This window comes from Erythrolamprus reginae, chromosome 2 (genome assembly GCF_031021105.1).
Source record: "Erythrolamprus reginae isolate rEryReg1 chromosome 2, rEryReg1.hap1, whole genome shotgun sequence".
Classification (NCBI taxonomy): domain Eukaryota; kingdom Metazoa; phylum Chordata; class Lepidosauria; order Squamata; family Dipsadidae; genus Erythrolamprus; species Erythrolamprus reginae.
Genome location: NC_091951.1, coordinates 114,707,019 through 114,728,936, shown reverse-complemented (window position 1 = coordinate 114,728,936; position 21,918 = coordinate 114,707,019). Strand labels below are relative to the sequence as shown.

Sequence of the window (21,918 nt, the reverse complement as noted above, 5' to 3'; positions counted from 1 at the left end):
AGCGTTGACAATCTCCTGGACCCAGCTTCGTGTCACCGCCCTGCTAGCCGAAACCAGTTAGGAGGGACACGGATCCAGTAAGCAGGTGGTGAAACTCACAGCTCCAATGGCCTTGTCCACTTCATCAGGTGTCACCAGATCACTCTTCCCAGACAGATGGACAAGTACGGGCCCCAGTCACCTCGACTGACTCGTTGTCAGTATGATTCCATGGTCCAGCGTGTGCATTTTCTAGGGTAGTGATGGTGAACCCTTTTTCACTTGGGTGCCGAAAGAGTGCGGGCGGGCGCTATTGCACATGTGCGAGTCCCCATCCCCATAATTCAATGCCTTGGGAGGGTGAAAACAGCTTCCCCTGCCTCCCAGAGGCCCTCTGATTGGCCTGTTTCCCAACTTTTGGTGGGTCCAATAGCCTTGTGTTTCGCCCTCCCCAGGCTCCAAAGGCTTCCCTGGAGCTGGGGGCGGGTAAAAATGCCCTCCCCCATCCCTCAGAGCCTCTCTGGAAGACAAAACGCCCTCCCAGAGCTTCTGTGCGAGCCAAAAATAAGCTGGCCAGCACACACATCCATATTGGAGCTGAGCTAGGGCAACAGCTCGCGTGCCAGCAGATATGGCTCCGGGTGCCCTCTGTAGCACCTGTGCCGTAGGTTCACCATCACTGTTCTAAGGTATCCTGGCCTGGCTGTATAGCATTGAACCTACAAAGTATCTACCAGTGTGGCCTAAGAAAACAATTTGAGGCTGCATATGAGACTCCTGCCATAAAATCAGTCTAGACATGGGTGTCAAATTCATAACACATTATTGTCACGTAATGTATCACAACTTTTCCCCCCTGGCTAAAATGGTGGTAGCCAGCACTTGATGCATCTAGGCAGTTTAACACTCCTGGTCTAGAGATTACTTAAGAAAACTGACATGGCTCAAAGCTGATGGGCACAAGTTCTGATCCTGATATTAGTTTTAATATGTAATATGATGGATTATTTATATGTAACATCAATAATCAGAAATAGTAAGTGTAGATATAAATATAGCTGAACTTTTTTGAAGATTGGAATCAGGCTCTTTTTTTCTTTTCAAAATTATAAACTACTCATCTAAAGGAGGCAACACTGCCTTGAGTTACAGTGGGTACGGAAAGTATTCAGACCCCTTTAAATTTTAAATTTTTTTGTTCCATTGCAGCCATTTGGTAAAAACAAAAAAGTTCATTTTATTTCTCAGCACAGCATCCCATCTTGACAGAACCAGAAATGTACCCAGTAGATATTTTTGCAAATTTATTAAAAAAGAAAAACTGAAATATCATATGATCATAAGTATTCAGACCCTTTGCTTAGTATTGAGTACAAGCACCCTTTTGAGCTAGTACAGCCATGAGTCTTCTTGGGAATATGCAACAAGTCTCTCACATCAGGATTTGGGGATCCTCTGCCATTTTTCCTCGCAGATCCTCTCCAGTTCCATCCAGTTGGATCGTAAACGTTGGTGGACAGCCATTTTCAGATCTCTCCAGAGATGCCCAATGGGGTTGAGGTCAGGGCTCTGGTTGGGCCAGTCAAGAATTTCTGGTTTTTTTCCTGTCAAATGGGGTGCTGAGTGTACATTAATGAGAAATAAAATTAACTTCTTTTGCTTTTACCAAATGGCTGCAATGAAACAAAGCATGAAAAATTTAAAGGGGTCTAAATGCTTTCCGTACCCACTGTATTTTACATAGAATCTGAGGCCTGTTCTCAAATCTCTTCCAGAAAAAGAAAAAAAATCTGCAATCTAAGGGAGCATTAATTTTTTGGTATATTTGTTGAACTTTTAAACTAAGTCATATTCAGCTATTGTACAGAAATGCCCTTACCAGTCCATGGGAATTGTACACTTTTTATTGATTCTATACCGAAAGGATGTGGAATACCTGTATAACCTACAAAAATCTTACTATTTATGAAAAGCTTTCAGAAACATGGCAGATTAACTCCAGTTGGTTTATACTTCTACACATTGATATTACTGCCAAAGTCACAACAGCTGAGTCGAAAGGTGGCAGCTTTATCACGTACAAGAATTTCGCTAAAAGGAGGAAATCCTGATCAGGCAAGATACTCCAGTGGGGTGACAGTTTATGATGTTCAAGGACTCTTTGATAGAAACAGATTTTCTAGCTTTTGCCTGAAGCTTAATTCTGACAGGACTACATGTAATTGTTACTACCTCTCAAATGGATTGAAATACAAATGTCGTTGGATATTTACGGTAAAATCTGCTGTTTTTCCCAATTCTACCCAAACCTTGAAATTATTGTCACCCGAGATGAGCATGTTCTCACTCTCTGCTATGGAGAGTCTCTCCAAAAGAGATCCACTTAAAAGCCTTCTCTGCTGGCAGGACTTTTATTTATTTATTAGACCAGTGCACCCTTTCATATATTTCTGCTCTGTTTTGCTATTAAGCAGTTTAATTTCTGCGTTCTTAATTATCTTTTCATCTGATACCTCGGCTTTTACAGCCTTTGTTATGGCTTACTCAGATTTGATTTAGTGTTTTTTATTATCCGTCACCCAGGGAGATTTTAGCCATAGGGCAGCTCATAAATCCTAAGGTATAAACGAAAAATGCACCAGGATGTGGTGATATTTAAGCACTGATTTATGCATATATGCGGTTTCCTTTAACAAATGCAAACGAGAAAACAATTATATCGAAGCCCATGAGGCGTTGAAGTCAATTCGCTTTATGGTTTCGGATAGTAATGGGGGCTGCACTCTCTACACCCCAACCCTTATCAAATTCTTCGGCGCTGAGGGACCCCGCGCTTCTGAAGTCCGTCTCTGAAGGTCGCAGCCTGTGGCCCCTCGCCCTCGAAGCCACCTGAGCCTCTCACCCCGGGCTCCGTCTCCCCGCGTTTCTCTCGCCCGTAACCCCGCAGAGGTGCCAGCTGAAACCCCCGGGCGACCCGAGCCACCCCCAAAAGCGGAGGGCATAGCTCGGTGGCCCCACCATTTCGCCTCCCAGACACATGTGACGCTGCGTCGCGTCGCCCCTGGAACGCGCCAGGCCAGGTTCTCCGGGCGGCTGTTCCCTCCAGCGACCGCCCCAGCCAGCGGCCTCTTTCGGAGGCGTCCGCCTGCCGCTCCCTTCCTCTGCTCAGAGCCGCCGCCGCCGCCGCTCCTCCCCCCGCCTCAGCCTCCCCCTTCACCCGCCCGCTCGCTCCCGCGGCGCAGAGACCCAGACCCGGAGCGCGCACGCTACTGCCGCCGCCGCCGCCGCTGCTCCCTGCAGCTGCTCGGCCCGCTCGGCTCGGCCAGGCCCGCTTCCCCCTCCCCCCCCCGCCCGTGGATCTTTCTGGCTCGCCTTCCCTCCTGGTCTGCCCGCCTGGGAGGAAGGCAGGAGGAACGACGGCGGGGAGGGGCCGCAGCGCCCCGCAAGGACCGGCGCCAACCCTGCTCGAGCTGCGCTTCCCGGACCAAGCGGACCCCCCCTCCCCCCGGCTCCTTCCCCAGCGTCACCCCTCTCCGGATCCCACAGGTAGGAGTCGCCCGCGGGTCTGGCGTCGCCTCTCCGCCCGCTCTTTTGCATAGGCGAGCAAGATGGAGCCTCGCCCAATTGGCTCCGTGCGAGAGAAAGAAGGGAGAAGGGCCGAGCGGCGCTGCCTGCCTCCCTTCCGCGAGCTCGGGGCAAGCCCACCCCTCCATTTGTCGCTGGAAGAGGAGGACGAAGCGAGGCGCTTTTCCACCTCTGGGGCAGGAGCGCGAACCCCCCTCTTCCCATCTTCCTCCCGGGGAGGAACGGTGACGTCCGCCGCCTGGAAGAGCTTACAAACCCCTTGTTTGCATTGGAGAGGGAGGCGGTTTTGTGACCCCCTTTCTCCCACCCCCGGTTCCCTTTCCTTGGGGGGCGTGGGGGGGGGCGTTATGTTGTTTCGACCGAGCTGGTCGGGAGACAAAGTACCATTCGAGTACTTCAAAACACTTCCAATAACTGTTGCCATCATTTTGAATTTTAGAGGAATGGGTCGTTTGTATCAGCCGAGTCTGAGGGAGAGCCATCCAGCCCCCGTTTTAACTATTCAAATACAAATTGGGGGGGGGGGGGTTGAGGGTGAGAGAACAGGTCAAAAAAAGGTAACTTACTTATTGGGTAAAATGGCTTTGGAATAAAGCAGATGGCCAGTCCGAATGGTTTGGATCTGCTGGCATAAGTAGCAAAAACTCATTAAGTCCTGCACCCCCATTTCCTGATTTATGCTTCCCCCGAGCTGGTAATAAAATGCTCTCCATAGCACATGCTCCTACTCGCAGATCCCAATGCAATATTCCCTGTAAATATCTGAGGAAGGCCACTGACACTCCAGTGCTTTGGGGGGCAGTGGTGAGTGAAAGAGAAGGGGGTTAAAGCCGCTGTGGTTCTTTGTGTTACTTATTGCCTTTTTTTTTTTTTTTTGCATTCAGCAGCCATGGGAGCACACGTCTTGTAGCTCTCTTACACAGCATCTTTCTGGAATTTATTTTGTTTTCTTAAATGCCCTATTTAATTTGCCTATTATTAACAGGCTGCACATTTTTCTCTTTCTCCTTATTTATATTTTATATATTTCTCCAAGTGCACAAATAAGGTTTTGAATATTAACTTGCTAATTAAGAGTTTTAATAAACACAGCCCATGTTTATTAAAACCTATTATTTACATATCTCTGGCTTTGACTCATATCTAGGTTGCGCTTTTACTGCACTCGGAATCCTTTTGATTATACATATGGTCTGAGTCTTTGTTTTTAAATATTTAGTCTATAGCCCTGGGCATATTACAGAAATAGGTCCCATATGTACAGAATTATATTGTTGTTTTTCCATTAAATTTGTATCTGTTGTATTTTTAAAAAATGTGTATTACTTTGTACTATGAAATGAATGAACTCCTGTTTATTTCTGTTCAAGATATGGCTGCAGATTTCCCCCCGCTGAACATTGAAAATTTTAAGGTAGTTTTTTGCTTCCTTTACAATTCCTTTTTCCTTCACTTTTTTCAGGTTCATTGTAGAATTAAAGAGACAATAGCATCTGCAGAATATGTCTTCTACTGTGTGTCAGGTCTATTTTATCTCTTAATGTCCTTGTTTCTGTGATTATGGTGGTATATAATGATAAAAATAATATATATATATATATACACACACACATACATACAGTGTTCCCTCAATTTTCGCGGGTGATGCGTTCCGAGACCACCCGCGAAAGTTGAATTTCCGCGAAGTAGAGATGCGGAAGTAAATACACTATTTTTGGCTATGAACAGTATCACAAGCCTTCACTTAACACTTTAAACCCCTAAATTACAATTTCCCATTCCCTTAGCAACCATTTATATTATTACTCACCATGTTTATTTATTAAAGTTTATTAAAAAAATATTTATTAAAGGTGGATGAAAGTTTGGTGATGACATATGACGTCATCGGGCAGGAAAAACCATGGTATAGGGGGAAAATCTCAAAGTATTTTTTTAATTAATATTTTTGAAAAACCGTGGTATAGACTTTTCACGAAGTTCGAACCCGCGAAAATCGAGGGAACACTGTATATACAGATAGATCAACATTTTTAGGGAGGGAAAATCATATACTAGGCCACAAGGTAGCTGTTGAGAAAAAGTAATCTCCATCCTTAGTTTTTTTTAAAAATGCAAATATTCCAGCCCTAGATGTTTACTACATCTAAGTCCTTGGATATTGTCTGAGGGTTCAGGATATAGCAAAACACATCTAGATTTAATTGATGGCTAAATTAATTACATTTAGGAATATTATATTCTTCCCCTTGAATTATGTTATGGAAGAAAAGGGAGGTATAAATGTATATACAGTATTCTCCTTTTTAAGGCAAGCTTAGTGTTTAGTGCTTTAATGGAAACAAACGTACAATCATCTACAAAATTATTAGTTTTATTAGTAATCCCTTTTCAAAGCGGTATACCGGTATTAATATTACTTCATCTTATTCTAGCTTTGTCATCATATCTTGTAAGATATGTATGGTGGAGAGATAGTAATTGTTCCAAAGCAATTTAGTGAGTTTCCTAATGCTAATTCAGAATTCTACTGTATTGCCATAGTGCAGTAATGTAGAGACTATGGCACACGTGCCACAGGTGGCATATGGAGCCATATCTGAGAGCATGTGAGGCGATGCACTGTTAGCTCCAGCATGCATGCATGCATGCGCTGGCCAGCTGATTTTCAGCCCTCTTTTCAGCCGTTTTTGCTCTCCCCAGGCTTCAGGAAAGTCTTCTAAAACTTAGGGATGGCGAAAAACTGCCCAACGGTCCAACCAGAGGTTCACAAGCAAACTTCTGGTTCGTCTGTTCGCCCATTTTTTGCCATTCCCGGGCTTCAGGAGGCTTTCCTGAACCCTGGGGACAGCAAAAAATAGCCCAACAGGCCTACCGGAAATCCAGAGGCTTCAATGACCCCTGTGCGTATGTGTGGGGTGTTAGGCGCATGCATGGGGGAGGGCATTGCATTATGGATGTGGGCACACGTACACATGCTATCAAGCGCACACACACCCTTTTGGCACCTCTGAGCTTGAAAAGGTTTGCTATCACTGCTGTAGTGTTTTGTCCTTGATATGAATCTACAAATATAGAAGGATCAGCATAGGAATATTCTAAGGCAAGATGGGAATATTGTATCTCTTGTTAAGAAATAGTTTTTAGAAATAGCATTACAAAACTATAAAAAAGGCAGGTTATAAGACAAGTTTACAAAGTTCTGGAGCAAAAAAAAAGTATATTCTGGTGGGTTTTGGATCCATATTATGATTTAATGAAATTCTGCTTCTGCAGGACAGAAAATAGTAACCTTGAACTTATGACTGTATTTGAGCCTACAATTACTGTGATAATTTGCACTGGTCATTAAGCAGGTCATCATGGAACTGCATCCAATTTTACAATTTTTTATGATGATCATTAATAGGCGTCATGGTCATTAAGTGAACTCACTGTTCACTACTGGCATTTTTTTTTTGCCCTAAACTGGAAGTAAATGACGGTTTCTGGCAAAAATGTTGTAAATCGTGATTATGTGATCGTGGGGATACTGCAAACAACCATAAAGTAGGGCCAGTTCCTAACTGCCTAAAATGCAATCATGTGCCCTGGGGGGCTGTCAGAATTCAAATCTGGGTCATACATACTTTTTTGGGGAGGCCTTTGTAACTTTGAACCAGTTGCTAAGTTACCAGTTATTAAGTTGAGAACTACCTCTGCTGCATTTTCTGAAGAGCTGTTCTGGAAAACTGTCTCTTTGCAACAGCCTGATAGATAATATAATGAATTGCTGGAGCAGAGAGGATTCCAGTAGTCAAGATTGCTTTCATCTCTTCTTTCAGTAGGAAAATTTATTGGATCCAGTACTTTCCAGTAAAAGAAAAATACCCATCTTCATTTACACTACTATTACTACTCTTTTTCCCCCTCATCGTGTCTATCATCCATCTCCTCCCACTTATGACTGTATGACTGTAACTTGTTGCTTGTACCCTTAAGATTTTTATAAATATTGATTGTTTCTTCATTGCTTATTTGACCTCTATGACAATCATTTAAGTGTTGCACCACGTTTCTTAACAAATCTATATTTTATTTTATGTACACCAAGACAAATTCCTTGTGTGTTCAATCACACTTGGCCAATAAAGAATTATATTTAGTGCAGAGGAAGGGGTTTTTTTTTAGATGATGCAGCTGTATTGTATTTACTAGAAAAGAAAATAAATTCTTTTTTCTCCCAAATATTTAACTTTAAAATAGGATGTTGATTGTAATATTTCTGAGAACATCATAATAGAGACTGATTATTTGTGTGTGTTCCCCTTTTATATGGATGTCTCAATTTAGAAAGTTGCTTTTCTTTTGAGTAAATACATTACGCTGTATCAGGCATGATTTTAGAAGAGCTTTTATTTCTTATCTAAATAAAATAGGGAATGCTTATCAAAATGCTTAGCAGCTGTACTTTGTATAAGTCAGGAATGTCTAATTCAACATGGATTGTATTGCTGTACAGTATTGTGTTATTTAAACTTGAGGGAGGGCAAATTGAGAATTGGCAATAGGTAGGACCAAATTTTCATAGATAGATTTGGAATCTTCCATTTTCGGAATAGGGTAGGTTTGTCTCTCCCAAATCTGTTTTAGGGATTACAGTACAGGTAGTCCTCAATTTAAAAACAGTATAGTGGACTGTTTGAAGTTACAGTAGCACTGAAAAAGTGACTTATGACCATTTTTAACTTATGACTAAGAGTGGATTCCCAATTCCGCTGCTACTCGTTTGCTGTGCATCTCAGCAGAAGTGCGTTTCTCAGCAAGATTTTGCTACTGTGCATGCACAGGAAGCAAAATCTCATGCGGGGAGGCACACACCTGCGAGATTTTGGCAATTTTTTTGCTTCTGCACATGCGTTGATGCAAAAAAACCTGCCTAAATCTGCCGCACGAATCCCAGCGACCAGTTAGGTCCCACAGAGTGGGTCTTCTCCGGGTCCCGTCAACTAAACAATGTCGCTTGGCGGGACCCAGGGGAAGAGCCTTCTCTGTGGCGGCCCTGGCCCTCTGGAACCAACTCCCCCCAGAGATTAGAATTGCCCCCACCCTCCTTGCCTTTCGTAAGCTACTTAAAACCCACCTCTGCCGCCAGGCATGGGGGAATTAAGATCTCTTCTCCCCCTAGGCCGTTACAATGGTATCCATGGTATGTTTGTATGTGTGTTTGGTTTTGTATATTAAGGGGTTTTAATCTGCTTTTAGTATTGGATTATTATTGTATACTGTCTATGATTGCTGTTAGCCGCCCCAAGTTTTCGGAGAGGGGTGGCATATAAATCCAATAAACTTGAAACTTGAACTTGAAGTGCTTATGCGCAGAAGCAAAATCTCGATGGGACGCAGGCGTGTGCCCACAGCAGAAGCGAAACTGTGCACGCAGCTCAATTTTCGCTACCAGTGCGCCATCCTTATCCGTACTGGTAGCAACCTGATACTGCTTATGACCATTGAAGCATCCCCATGGTCACGTGATTTACATTTAGTGCTTGACAACTGGGGTGTATTTATGAGGGTTGCAGGGTCACGTGACCACCTTTTGCCACTTTCTGACAAGCAAAGTCAATGGGAAAGCCCGATTCACTTAACAACTGTGTTACTAATTTAACAACTGTAATGATTCACTTAATAAATGTGGCAAGAAAAGTCACAAAATGGGACAAAACTCACTTAGCAAGTTTTGGGCTCAATTGTGGTTGTAAGTCAAGGTCCACTTGTATTGTTTTTGTGTATTTTCTGATTTAGTATTGTAGGAAATCATACTACCAGTATCAGTCTTTGATTATTGGATTGGAGACAACTGCAAAAAATAAAATTAGGGAGCTGAGGTTGTCATCCTCTGATACTTGCATTATAGAAGTATGCTTAATATTGCATGAACTCTGATAATCACTAATGCTGCTACGGTATACCATTAAATATTATCCAAATCAGCAAGAATTATGTCTGACTGTCCTGACTAGATTTTAGTTTGAAACACTGGATTATCTTTTTCCTCAAATTTCCTTAAGTAGCATCATAGACAGATGATACTAATCTCTAAATGGAGTCAGACCTGATTCACTAGACCAATTAATGAAAACAATAGCTACTAGGTGGCACTTTGTGGGCACAATGAATGCTTCTTTGCAGCCATGACTAGATTATTTTACATTTAAATGCAGTTTATATTCATCAGAGATGGTTAGATTGGAGGGAATTAAGACCAGTTGTGCTAATGTCTGCTTTTCTATTGGTCTTCCTTAACTTTCCAGTAGACTACAATATAGGGAATGTTTTTCAACCTTGGCCGCTTGGAGTTGTGTGGATTTCAACTCCAAGAATGCTGACTGGGGAGTTGAAATCCACACATCTTAAATTCATGGAAGTTGAAGCCCACATATCTTAAATTCACCAAAGTTGAAAAACACTATACTAAGTTGAAAAACACTACACTAACAACAACAGACTCAAGCTCAACCCGGATAAGACGGAGTGGCTGTGGGTTTTGCCTCCCAAGGACAATTCCATCTGTCCGTCCATTACCCTGGGGGGGGGGAATTATTGACCCCCTCAGAGAGGGTCCGCAACTTGGGCGTCCTCCTCGATCCACAGCTCACATTAGAACAACACCTTTCAGCTGTGGTGAGGGGGGCGTTTGCCCAGGTTCGCCTGGTGCACCAGTTGCGGCCCTATCTGGACCGGGACTCATTGCTCACAGTCACTCCTGCCCTCATCACCTCGAGGTTCGACTACTGTAATGCTCTCTACATGGGGCTACCTTTGAAAAGTGTTCGGAAACTTCAGATCGTGCAAAATGCAGCTGCGAGAGCAGTCATGGGCCTACCTAGGTATGCCCATGTTTCACCATCACTCCGCAGTCTGCATTGGCTGCCGATCAATTTCCGGTCACAATTCAAAGTGTTGGTTATGACCTTTAAAGCCCTTCATGGTATCGGACCAGAATATCTCCGAGACCGCCTCCTGCCGCACGAATCCCAGCGACCGATTAGGTCCCACAGAGTGGGCCTTCTCCGGGTCCCGTCAACTAAACAATGTCGGTTGGCGGGCCCCAGGGGAAGAGCCTTCTCTGTGGCGGCACCGGCCCTCTGGAACCAACTCCCCCCGGAGATTAGAACTGCCCCTACTCTTCCTGCCTTCCGTAAACTCCTTAAAACCCACCTTTGCCGTCAGGCATGGGGGAACTGAACATCTCCCCCTGGGCACGTTTAATTTATGCATGGTATGTCTGTGTGTGTGTCTGTTAGCATATGGGGTTTTTAAATATTTAAATATTTTAAATTTGTCTGATTGCTTATGATTTGTTTTTACATGTTGTGAGCCGCCCCGAGTCTTCGGAGAGGGGCGGCATACAAATCTAAGTAATAAATTAAATAAATAAAAAATAAATAATGGGCGAGAAAGATAGAAATGAAAGGATTTTTGCATTCAGAAAATAAAAATGTTTTCTATCTCAAAAAGCCAATAATTATTGATTATCTCAATAATTAAGTAATTGAATTATTATTTTCAGAACAATATAAAATCTAAGACTTAAATCCAGCAATTCCCTTTTTTGATTTGGTTGAGATTTCTAATAATGGAAAAGGAAAGGAAATAAGTGGCAAAAAAATTTAACCTACATCCTTGTTCTTTTTAATAGAAGTTTCTACTAGTTCAAAACCTGCCTATGGAAGGTCATCACTAAATGCAAACCTTGGGTTAGATTGCATTAAGCCAAAGAGTAGTGGGGTTTTCCCAAAGGTGTTTTTTCACGCGGCCATTGGGCTTGCTTGTTTTTTTTCTTTGAAGATGTTTTGCTTCTTATCAAGAAGCTTCTTCGGCACTGACTGGATGTTGGAGAATGGAACGATTTATGTCCCTTGCAGACAGCTGGTCCTTTGCATCCATTTACACTCTAAAATTTAGAGGGTCGTTGAAGCACTTGGAAATTTATCTGTGTCCTCAGGTCACGTGAGCAGTGCTCCTGGTTCCTGTAGTCTGCAATTCTTTCCTCTGGAAATCCATTCCTACTCCCACACCATTCAAAGGAGGTTCATCCCAAATTGTATAGCTAAACGTCTGTAGAAATTCTCAGTCATCCAGGTCATGGTTGTCCCAAAGGTGATTTTTCAGGAGGCACCTTTTTAGGAGGCTGGATGAGAAACAAAACATCTTCAAAGAAAAAAAAACAAGGCAATCCAGTTGTTTCCTGAAAAAGAATTTTGTATAAAAAGAATCATACGGCTTGAAGGGACCTTGGAGATCTTCAAGTCTAATTCCTTGCCCAAGGCAGCAGTCTTCATACCATCTTGGACAAACTGTTGTCCAATTTTTTTTTCTTTGAAACTTTCCAGTGACTGAGGAGCCACAATTCCAGGAGGCAAGCTTAATCATTCTTACTATTCTTACTGTCAGTAAATTCCTTTATTTCCAGGTATAATATAATTTATAGGTAATCCTCAAATTATGACCATAAAGGAGTCCAAAATTTTCTTAGGTAAGAAAACAATTGTTAGTGTACTTTTGCCCCGTTTGGCACCCCTTTTGCCATAGCTATTATTAAGCTAATCACTACATTTGTTAATTGTTAAATGAATCATTGTTAAACAAATCTGGCTTCCCCCACTTACTTTGCTTGTCAGAAGTTGCTTGCGAAAGTTACAAATTGTGATCACATCACAACAGAACAGTGAAACTGTCATAAAGACATGCTAGTTCCAAGTGTCTGAATTTTGATCAAGGAGCCATGAGAATACTGCAGTAGTGTGAAAACTGATCATAAGTCACTTTTTTGAGTGCTCTTGTAACTTCAAACGGTCACTAAATGAATAGTTATAAGTTGAGGACTACTTGTATTGTATTTTATATAATTATAAACATACATTAAACATATATAATTTATAATGATAAATGTATTTTTTTGTATTTTTTAATTTATTTCAAAACTCTTGTAAATAACTAATGCTCATTTTAACCGTACACTTCAGTTGTACATAGAAATCCTTCAAGTTTAACTATTCAAAATATTGTGTTATCATAATTCAAGACTTTTGGATCTTGCTAATTTATTTGAATTAAATTACAATATTAGATGCTTTAATGGAAAGCTACTGCCCTTCTATTTGTTGAGTAATCCAGATTCCTCTTCCAGATTGTTTAAAAATATGACAATTAGCTGATATAAAGTGTTCACAATTGAAAAAAAATTGCTGTCATTTTCAGACTAGAACTAACCCGAAGTCGGAACCCCAGAATATTAGTAAAGATCAATATTATAACAGTACTTCTTATCTAGTATCTTCTAAATATGTGTTCAATTTAAAGCATTGGAAACTCTAGAATTTTGACTGACAAAGAAGCCCAAGCTCTTGGCAGGATTTCGGAGGAATCACATAATAACTTATCAGTAGTGTCTATAAGAAGCAATTGCTTGATTATGTATAACTGTTTGCATTTTACAGTACCAAAAAGAGCTTCACATCTATGAAGCTTATTTTGATTTGATTTGCTGTGGATTTAAAAGTATTTTTAATATGAAAGTTTGAGTTAATGTAGTACAAACATGTGAAATGAACACAAATGCAAATTGCAAGTATACACTGGCAATGATTTGAAATGGTTTTTGTTTTAAATAATGAGTTGGGCTACTTTGTGTCCTATATGAAGTTCCTTAACATTGGAAAGCATGCATAAGGCAATAAAGACAATGTAATGCAAAACTATTTTTTTTAAAAAAAAATGTTATCTTGATTTTAAACTTTTATTCATTTTTTTTAAGCAGAAAATGATGCATCCTGTTGCCAGTAGTCCCCCTTTCTGCGGGACTGGAAAAACATCTTGCCTTAATGATGACAATGGGACACCCACCGATGAGTTTGATTTATATTCCACACAGCAAACCAAGTATAGCCACACCGTCGGGCACAAGCCAATACCATGTCAGAGACAAGATGCATTAAATGAACCACATTTGCAGACCACAAGTAGCAGAAATTTAGAGGCGAAAGATGAACTAAAAAAAAAGAAAAATCTCAACAGATCTGGAAAACGTGGCAGGCCTTCGGGGACAACAAAATCAGCGGGGTACAGAACGAGCACAGGTAGACCACTTGGGACCACCAAAGCAGCTGGATTTAAGACAAGTCCAGGTAGACCCTTGGGCACAACTAAAGCTGCAGGTTACAAAGTCAGCCCGGGGAGACCTCCTGGCAGCATTAAAGCTCTATCACGGCTTCCAAATCTAAATTATACTTGTAGCAGTGCAGCTTTTCCTTACTCTGTGGTGCATAACAGAGTAGTACAAGCTATGGGTGAAACAAGTAGCAAAATCAAACAACCCACTGAATAATATGTATAGATTGATAAATATTTCTTCAGTGACCGTTTTTAAATTATCTGAGTTGTGGCATGTTTTTTCACTTCTTTTGTAACTTTTTCACAACTTCCTTTTCTTATTTTTTTTAAAATGGCATATCATAACCATATAATGTTTCTTTATTTACAAGTGGAATCCCCAGTGATGCACTTGTGTATTTTCAAAAAGTACCGTAATTGCAAATATTCTAAGTGACAAAAATTATTGCCTAGTCATTTTAGTTGAGGAGCTATCAATTCAAATAACAGATTCACAGCTCTCTGATTTTTGAAGATTGCAACAGAGACTTGATTAAAACACATCAGAATAGACTAATAGAAACCAATCATTCAGGACTGTCTTATAAGTAACAGTAGTTCTATAAATTTTGCAATGTATATGATTCTTTTTTTTCTTTTGTCTTTAAATAGGAATGAGTAGAAATGATTTTTTTCCACAATTGCTGGAATTTAACACGGACCTCAGAACTTGTAGATATATCAAAACTTCGAAGCTATATTTTTAGGAAGTTATCATTCCAGGCAGCCATTCATTGAAGTGCTATCAGTTGCAAGTAATTCAAATACTTTGTTAAAGAAATAGTTTGTATGCAGCACCTGATCTATAGTAAATGCTACTTTTCCATTACAGTATGGTATCTCTCTCTTTGACGTGCTAACTATTGCACATTGAGTAACGGTTTATAAAGTCTAAACTATAAACACCAAATTATAAATAATGAAATATCAGAATTTTTTTATAAATCTTAAAAGTGCTATCAAATATGCATTTAATGGGCATATTAGTCCATTAGATAGCATAAACAAAGTTGTAGAATTGCCCTGTATTTTTCAAAATCTGTCTGGAAACATACAAGTTCAAAATGACTTTATATATCTGCATAGCCAGCAGCCTTTAAAAAAAATAAATAATATTTGATATAATTGAAAATTAGACTTTTCAGATATGTGATCTTCCCATTTTTAAAATAATTTTGTCAGTACAAAACCTCTGGAGCTAAGTGAGCATATATTTACCAAAGGAAGACATTTCATGGTTCATAATTGGAAATGGTATAGATGATGCACAAGCAAGTTGTGATTTGATGTGTTTATAGACACCCAGGTATATAACAGAGTTTAGGAATATATCTATGCATGGAGGTGCAGAATGATAAATACAATTTCTGATTTTTGTGCACCTAAAATAAATGTTCTGCTTTGAGCTGGGTATGTGTTATTATTTTTAAGATTGTATATGAGTGTGTACGTATGTATGTGTGAGAGAAAAGGGAGAAAACAGAAAAAGATAGGCTGTATCTACAGTATTACACAAATTGCATTATAATTGACCAGAAAACACTCAATATAAAATAGATTTCATAATTGTTATTCCAAAACTAAGTTTACATTTAGTTACGGTAATTCTTAAATGTTTTATCTTCAGATTCTCTTGAGAGAGGTTGTAAATATTTGAACTTTCATTTGGAATAGACCTCTTTCACATTATGTACAAGTAAAAATTAACAGTATTGAATTTTTTCTTTGTAAGATCAATGTTGTAGCCTGTTGCCGTTTTGATGACAGCTCTGATTCCAGTAATGACGACTTATGAAATGGGTGTCATTTCATGCCTTTTTTATCAGGAAAAAAGCAGCAAACCTTCAGGTGTTCCAGTGATGCCTAACTCATAATGAGCTAGACGTTATCCTATATTTTATAACAGAGTATTGAATTGCTATGAGGAGACCTGTACGCACTGGCAACCATGAACCTCAACAGTACTGGAAGGCTTTTTAGTCATGTAAACTAAGGCAGCTAAACTGCTACTAAATTGTTTTGTCTTATTTTTGCTCAAGCTAAGTTTCCTTGAGAAACTATGGAATTATCAGTTTTTTACTTTTTTTCACAAAGGTGCAACTTTTGACACACAATGCTAATGTAAGCTACCATAATTCTCCCTCAGGACATATATTGTACTGTCTGTTTTGTTACACTTCCCCGCCTCCCAAAAGCTGCTTGGAGAGAAGCTGAATGTAAAATCTAAAAAAAACCCCAGCATACTCTTCCGGCAAGATACAAATTTATCTCATGCCAGGAGTGTACTTTTAATGTACTATATTTCTTACCTCCTGTTTTTCTCATGCTACCCTTTATTTAAACTTTTCACAAATGAGTTTGTTTGATGATGCCATACAGTGTATTGGGAGGTAAGGCAGATGCATTATTGTTCTAATGTGATGAATTATGTATTCTGAGAAAATAAGCAATTTATGCTCATCTATAAGATGGAACACATCCATTAAAAAGACTAATACATTTAAAATAGGCAGAAAGGCTAGTTATATATATTAACCAGGCCAGGAGAGCACTGTTGGACATTTCAATTCCAATTGATTTTACCTTCTACTGCAGTTCATAAGGGCCTTGCTATAGAGAAAACAGAAGTCAGCGATTTGAGATGTTTGAATGATACATTCAAATATTTTTGTTACTGCTGTATATAATCTTCTGAATCTTCTTGTGCTTTTTTGGTACACTATCTCTTGTCATGATAAACACTGCAACAGCATGTTAATTCCTATGCTTTGTTATTACTGGGAAGGAAGAGTCTCCTTTCTTTCGATAGTATTGATACATGATTTGTAAAGCAAATGATAATTTTATATTCTATAAATTGTACTCAACATAAGCTAGGATTGTTAATGTGTATTCACACTGCTCAAAACATCTACATGTTGTGCTTTATCTTTCTTTTGGTTAAATATAGATATTTGTTGTATCTTTTGATAAATAGATAATTAAGCATTAATAGGGACCTATACTACTTAAAAGACAGAAAAAATGCTGTTTACTTTCTAACTAACTTTACATAAACTATAGAACCAAATAACTTTACTACTATTTTTTAAGTCTTGCACTGGATACATTCAAAATTATTGAACAAGTAGTACTTTCTAAATACAGCTTTGTCTACAACATCAAGAATCACTTTTTTTCCATAACTTTTTAAGGTTACTTATTACTGATCAGGATCTTTGTTCTGCAATGGGCCGTTTTTAAGAAATTACACATTTTGTTTTGGTTCACAAGAAATCCAGGAAATTAATGTATATGGGATGGGAAATTCCATGACCAATGAGGCAGGAGGGATTACAGTCAGGGCATTAAAAGAATTTTAAAGGCAAAAACTTTCAGAATGAGAACTCTACAATTATTCCCTAAGTTGTCATTCTACTTTATGTCACTGTACATACTGTGCAGCATCATGTAGTTCACTAACTACAGTTGCTTGCAATCAAAGCTTCTAGACTTGCTTATACTCAAATGCTTTTTATTAATACATATATTAAATATAGTTCATTATTATAATGAAAATATTAGAACAAGCCCTTCCTTTTGGTCTCCTTTCCCAAATAGATAAATTTAAGTTCTGCAATGTGTAATCAATTTCATCTTGATAGCATAACAATTTTTAAAAAATATATATATTTAAATACTGTAGGCTATTTTAAGATTTTCACTTTCACGACTTGCTTTTCCATGGACAGGTTATTTTATTAGAAAAAAATCATTAATATCATCCTGTCTTCTGGTGTAAAAAGTCTGATTAGATAACTGTGTTTGTTCTTACATCCATGAACCTCAGCTACTCATGTGCAATTGTCTGTATGGGAATGGAGTAGTATTCATGAACTGTACTTAGGTCATCATTTGGATGTATATTTATTAATAAAGTAATTACTTTAAACACAAAATAATGTTTCATTTCTTGCCATCTTTCTTTCATAAATTTTATAAATACCTTAAATTTATAAAACAATGCAATACAAGCCTGTTTAACAGAATTAAGAACTGTTAATCTCTTGATGTTTTCTTTGTTTTATCTATTAAAATATTGAACTAAATCATTTTTAAGTTTTTCTTCTGCTTTTCATGTATTCTTACAAAGTCTAATTGAAAGACAATATCCACCAATGTTATTGGCTATTGATTTTGGTGACCATCTGATTAATAATATTTGTATGCATATACAGTAGTTGAGTCAAGATGTGTGTGACAGCAAAAGTGCGAACGAGTAGTGAGGGGCTGAGTACCTTGGTAAATTTATGATAAAAAGAAATAATAATTGATTATTTAAAAGTAATGGATCAATATTTAATTTAATATTAATCTTTTATTTTAAATCTGTTTTCACTTTTTAAAATATTCGGAATAGGCTGTCAATTGTCAGTTCATGTCAATTGTCAGTCCCTGGCTAATATGAACTTTTTGCTTAAAAAACTGCACTCTTCCTTTATTGAAAACCTTTCAGAAACATTGCAATGTCACAATAAAGAGTTTAGTAAAATTTCTTTTTAGATTCTTCATTAGAATAAGATGAATAATTTTTAATTTAATTATTTGTATCTTTATATCTTATAGCAGTAAAGGCCCTATAACTTTTAGAGATACATTATATCCTTTGAAGAAAAGAGGCCTAGTGGTTTGCTCAAATACATTATTTGCATGGAGAACATCCTGGGTTTTATCCCTGGGAATTCCATTTAAGACTGTATAACCCTCCTATCTAAAATTCCAGGGCACTGCTGCTTAGTAAGCGCTCTAAAATAGATACATCATTGTTTGATTTGTTACACAATCCTATAAAAAACCCTTTGCATTGTAAAATCTCAGATACTGTACTTCAACAGTAGTGTTTCTTGTGAAATTTTATGTAAGTTTTTTTTAAGCAATTTAAGCAATTTTAAGAATTTTAAGAATTTTAAATTTTGATTACCTGTTTAATTGTGTTCTGAACTGGATTCAGAAACCAATTGGTGATCAGTACGTGTAAGCACTTTCTTCTACTAGAGCAGAGAGAGGTAGAATTAAAATAGTGCAGACATGTATTAAGTTGTATGCATTTGTATGCTTAAGATTGACTAGACCTGAAAATTGAAATACAGAAAATAAATCAATACTTTTCAAACTTTTCTTATAAGAGAATCTCTTCTTTATTGTTACTCTGTCTCATAAAGTACTTTGTGCGTTGTTTAATGTTGAATGCTGACATGGAATAATTGAGATGTTTCATCATTTGAATATAACTCATAATGTTTGTTTGCCCAAGGGACATTTGTGGGGGGTCAAAATAAGCAATCCCTGATACAAATTGAAACCTATTTGCCACTCTTAGCACTTAGGAGACTAATCAAGATCAACAAAATTTGGCATTCTGTCGGGGCTTCTGCTGCATACAAGGTAATCTAGTACAGAATTTTACTTGATCCTCTCCCAAAGGTGCTTTTTCCCCCCAAGAGGCAACTGGACTTTCAAGCTGCCTTTTGAAAAAAAGCAACTTTGGGACAACCATGACCCATATGATTGAGAATCACTATAGACACTTAATTCCCTCCCCTCTCAAAAAACAAAGTTTGAGATATTCAGAATATTGTATCTTCTCTTTCTCTTCATGCTAAGCAGCTTTTGAACTTTTGTTTTAACTTGTAGTTGGGACATTCTTGTATGATGCACAATTTGCAGACCAAGTTGCAGCAGCCATGCATTCCATAATCTTAAGGTTAGACATTTTCTTTCCTCTTCCCATTAATGTTTTATGGTTGGTGTAGAGCAGCAGCCCCCAACCTTTTGGGCACTAGGAACTGATTCTGAAGAGAGAGGTTTTTCTTCAGACTGGATGGGTGTGTGGTTTTGCATGCTGCCTGTATTAAAATTTGTAGCAAAAATCAAAACCAGAACTGCACACAGATGACTGATTCAGCTGGATTCAGAAACTTCTTTATAAACATAGTAATAGCTGAATTTACAATACCATTAGCAGAATTCTTCTTTAAAGCAGTTACAGACAGCAGAGAACAGTTCGTTTCATTTCAGCAGCAGACAAGCACAGAGTACAGAGTGGGATGAGAGTGTAGAGTAGACCTGGAGCCACACCCAGCCTTAAGCTTAAGCTTTAAGTTTCGATTCTCTGCACAGACTCAGAAATGGTTAGCTCCCATTGGATGACTTAGTTGCTATGCCTATTCATTGGCTGATCTTGTTAACATGCACTCTCCCCATTAATAAATATCTTAACAGCCTGCATCCTGCAGATAGGACTTTACTTGTTTGCATGGCCTAGTTTCTGGTATGCCGCAGCCCAGTGCCAGTCCACAGACTGGGGTTTTAGGGACCACTGGTGTAGAGACTTCTGGCATAGCCCTTCACTAAAATGTTTATCGACAGGAATAATATGTAAATTTAAAGTTAAGTCAGTGACTCAGTCCTAATTTCCAAGTTATGTCAGCAATAAACATTATACAGGTTTACATACTGAGATTTACAACATGATGTTATATTATCAGGAGTGTATGTTTGTGGAGGGTAAGAATCCTGAGATAGATGGTTTTGACAACCCTGAAGAAATAATACTTTTAGGTAAATTTTAAATATTTTTAATGAAGCAATGCTTCTTACAAATGTTGTATTATTTCAATATCGATATGATTGGAAAATTTAAACTCTAAAGCTGATAGTAAAATAACACTAAACCAATAAACAATTTTGTTCTTAGTATGCATAAATATTTATGCTGCTACGATTTGGTATAAGGGTTATGATCCTTTCCCAACCCATAACAGAAGTACTAATCCAAAATAGCTAATGCCCAACAGTGTTAACTAAAATATATTTTTCTTTGCACATGTTAAGACACTGGCTTTGAAAGAACCACTGAAAGCTTAGCTCTGGTATATACAAAGGAAGAGTTGTCCCCTGGAAACACCATAGCAGACTGTTCAGCTGGTGGTGAAAATCTTTTTGCCACATTCTGAATGAATGGCAGTGTGTTCCTTTGGTTTCTAGACAGGAATTTCTGACCAACGAAGAACTACTGTATAACTTATTTATGGGACAGACTCTAGATCTGCCACCTATTTTTAAATTGTTCATGACAACCATTATTCTGATGATCAAAGAGCTGTAAGGCTTTGGTGGGTAATTACTTGGGTGCTTTATTAGTAGCAAGTAGTTGCTTATTTAAAGAGTCAAGTATTACTTTTAGCTTCTTTGTGTTTGTCTAATGTTCAGTTTGTTCAGTCATTATTCATTCAAATTCTAATGCTGTATCTACATTCACCAAGTGTTTTTGGATGTTTTATAGAACATTAACAACAGCCATACTGAAAATAATATAAATATCACAATAATAGAAGCAACCATACCAGGGGAGAAATACAGACTCAAAATACACCACGTGAATCAGTTCATGCATTATCCCAGACAAATGTCTATGAGAAGAATCAGGATTTTAAGACCTTGAAGGTCAGCAGGACTGGGGCAATTTGGACTGGGAAGGATGCTGTTCTAAAGGAAATATTGGTGACACAGAAGGCATATCTTTTAGGTTTCATAAGATTTTTAAAGCTGCATCAATCCAAAAAGACCCTGGGGAACTTACAATACTTCAAATACATCATTTTAAAATGCAGTTAAAAACAAACATAATATTATTGTTGCTGTGCCAGGCCTGGAAACCAAGTAAGGTCTAAGGGACCTATGTACTTATCTGAGGAAACACTCTTTCCATAGGGCAGGAGTCATGACAAAGAAGAAGTTAATATGACTTGGAATATGAGTGCACAAGATAAATCTACACAGAGACTTTCCTGGCTTGTTATTACTTGCTTCTCAAGCAAGAACTATGAATCCAGAAGCCCCCCCCCCCCCCCCCCCCAAATCAAGTAAAGGTAGTCCTCAATTATGGCAATTGGGACTTAAATTTCCATTGCTAAGCCATGGCAATCAGCAGTCTGATTGCCATCATTAAATGAAAGTTGCAGGTTGTTAAATGTGGACCTCACATGACTGTGACTTGGGACACCCTGATAGCTTTTCACAAAGTTAGTGGGGAAGATGGCTAGAAATTGCACATCTCAAGTAGTTTACAAACAGGTCTGAGAGCAAGCATCCTACAGCCTACAAAATCCCTGGGATATC

General features: G+C 38.7%; 1 protein-coding gene across 2 annotated transcripts; it reads left to right on the top strand.

Annotated features, from left to right (window-relative positions):
- The first annotated feature begins 3,156 nt into the window (after positions 1 to 3,156).
- On the top strand, positions 3,157 to 17,696 carry C2H5orf24 (chromosome 2 C5orf24 homolog). Of its 2 annotated transcripts, none has more exons than XM_070739225.1 (3): positions 3,157 to 3,525; positions 4,935 to 4,978; positions 13,364 to 17,696. In XM_070739225.1, the coding sequence occupies exons 2-3, from the start codon at positions 4,937 to 4,939 to the stop codon at positions 13,931 to 13,933; spliced, it is 612 nt and encodes a 203-aa protein (XP_070595326.1). In that variant the 5' UTR covers positions 3,157 to 3,525; positions 4,935 to 4,936; the 3' UTR covers positions 13,934 to 17,696. The 2 variants fall into 2 exon arrangements, with proteins under 2 accessions (XP_070595326.1, XP_070595327.1); XM_070739226.1 differs by having other exon boundaries at positions 3,159 to 3,525; positions 13,367 to 17,696.
- The last annotated feature ends 4,222 nt before the right edge of the window (positions 17,697 to 21,918 follow it).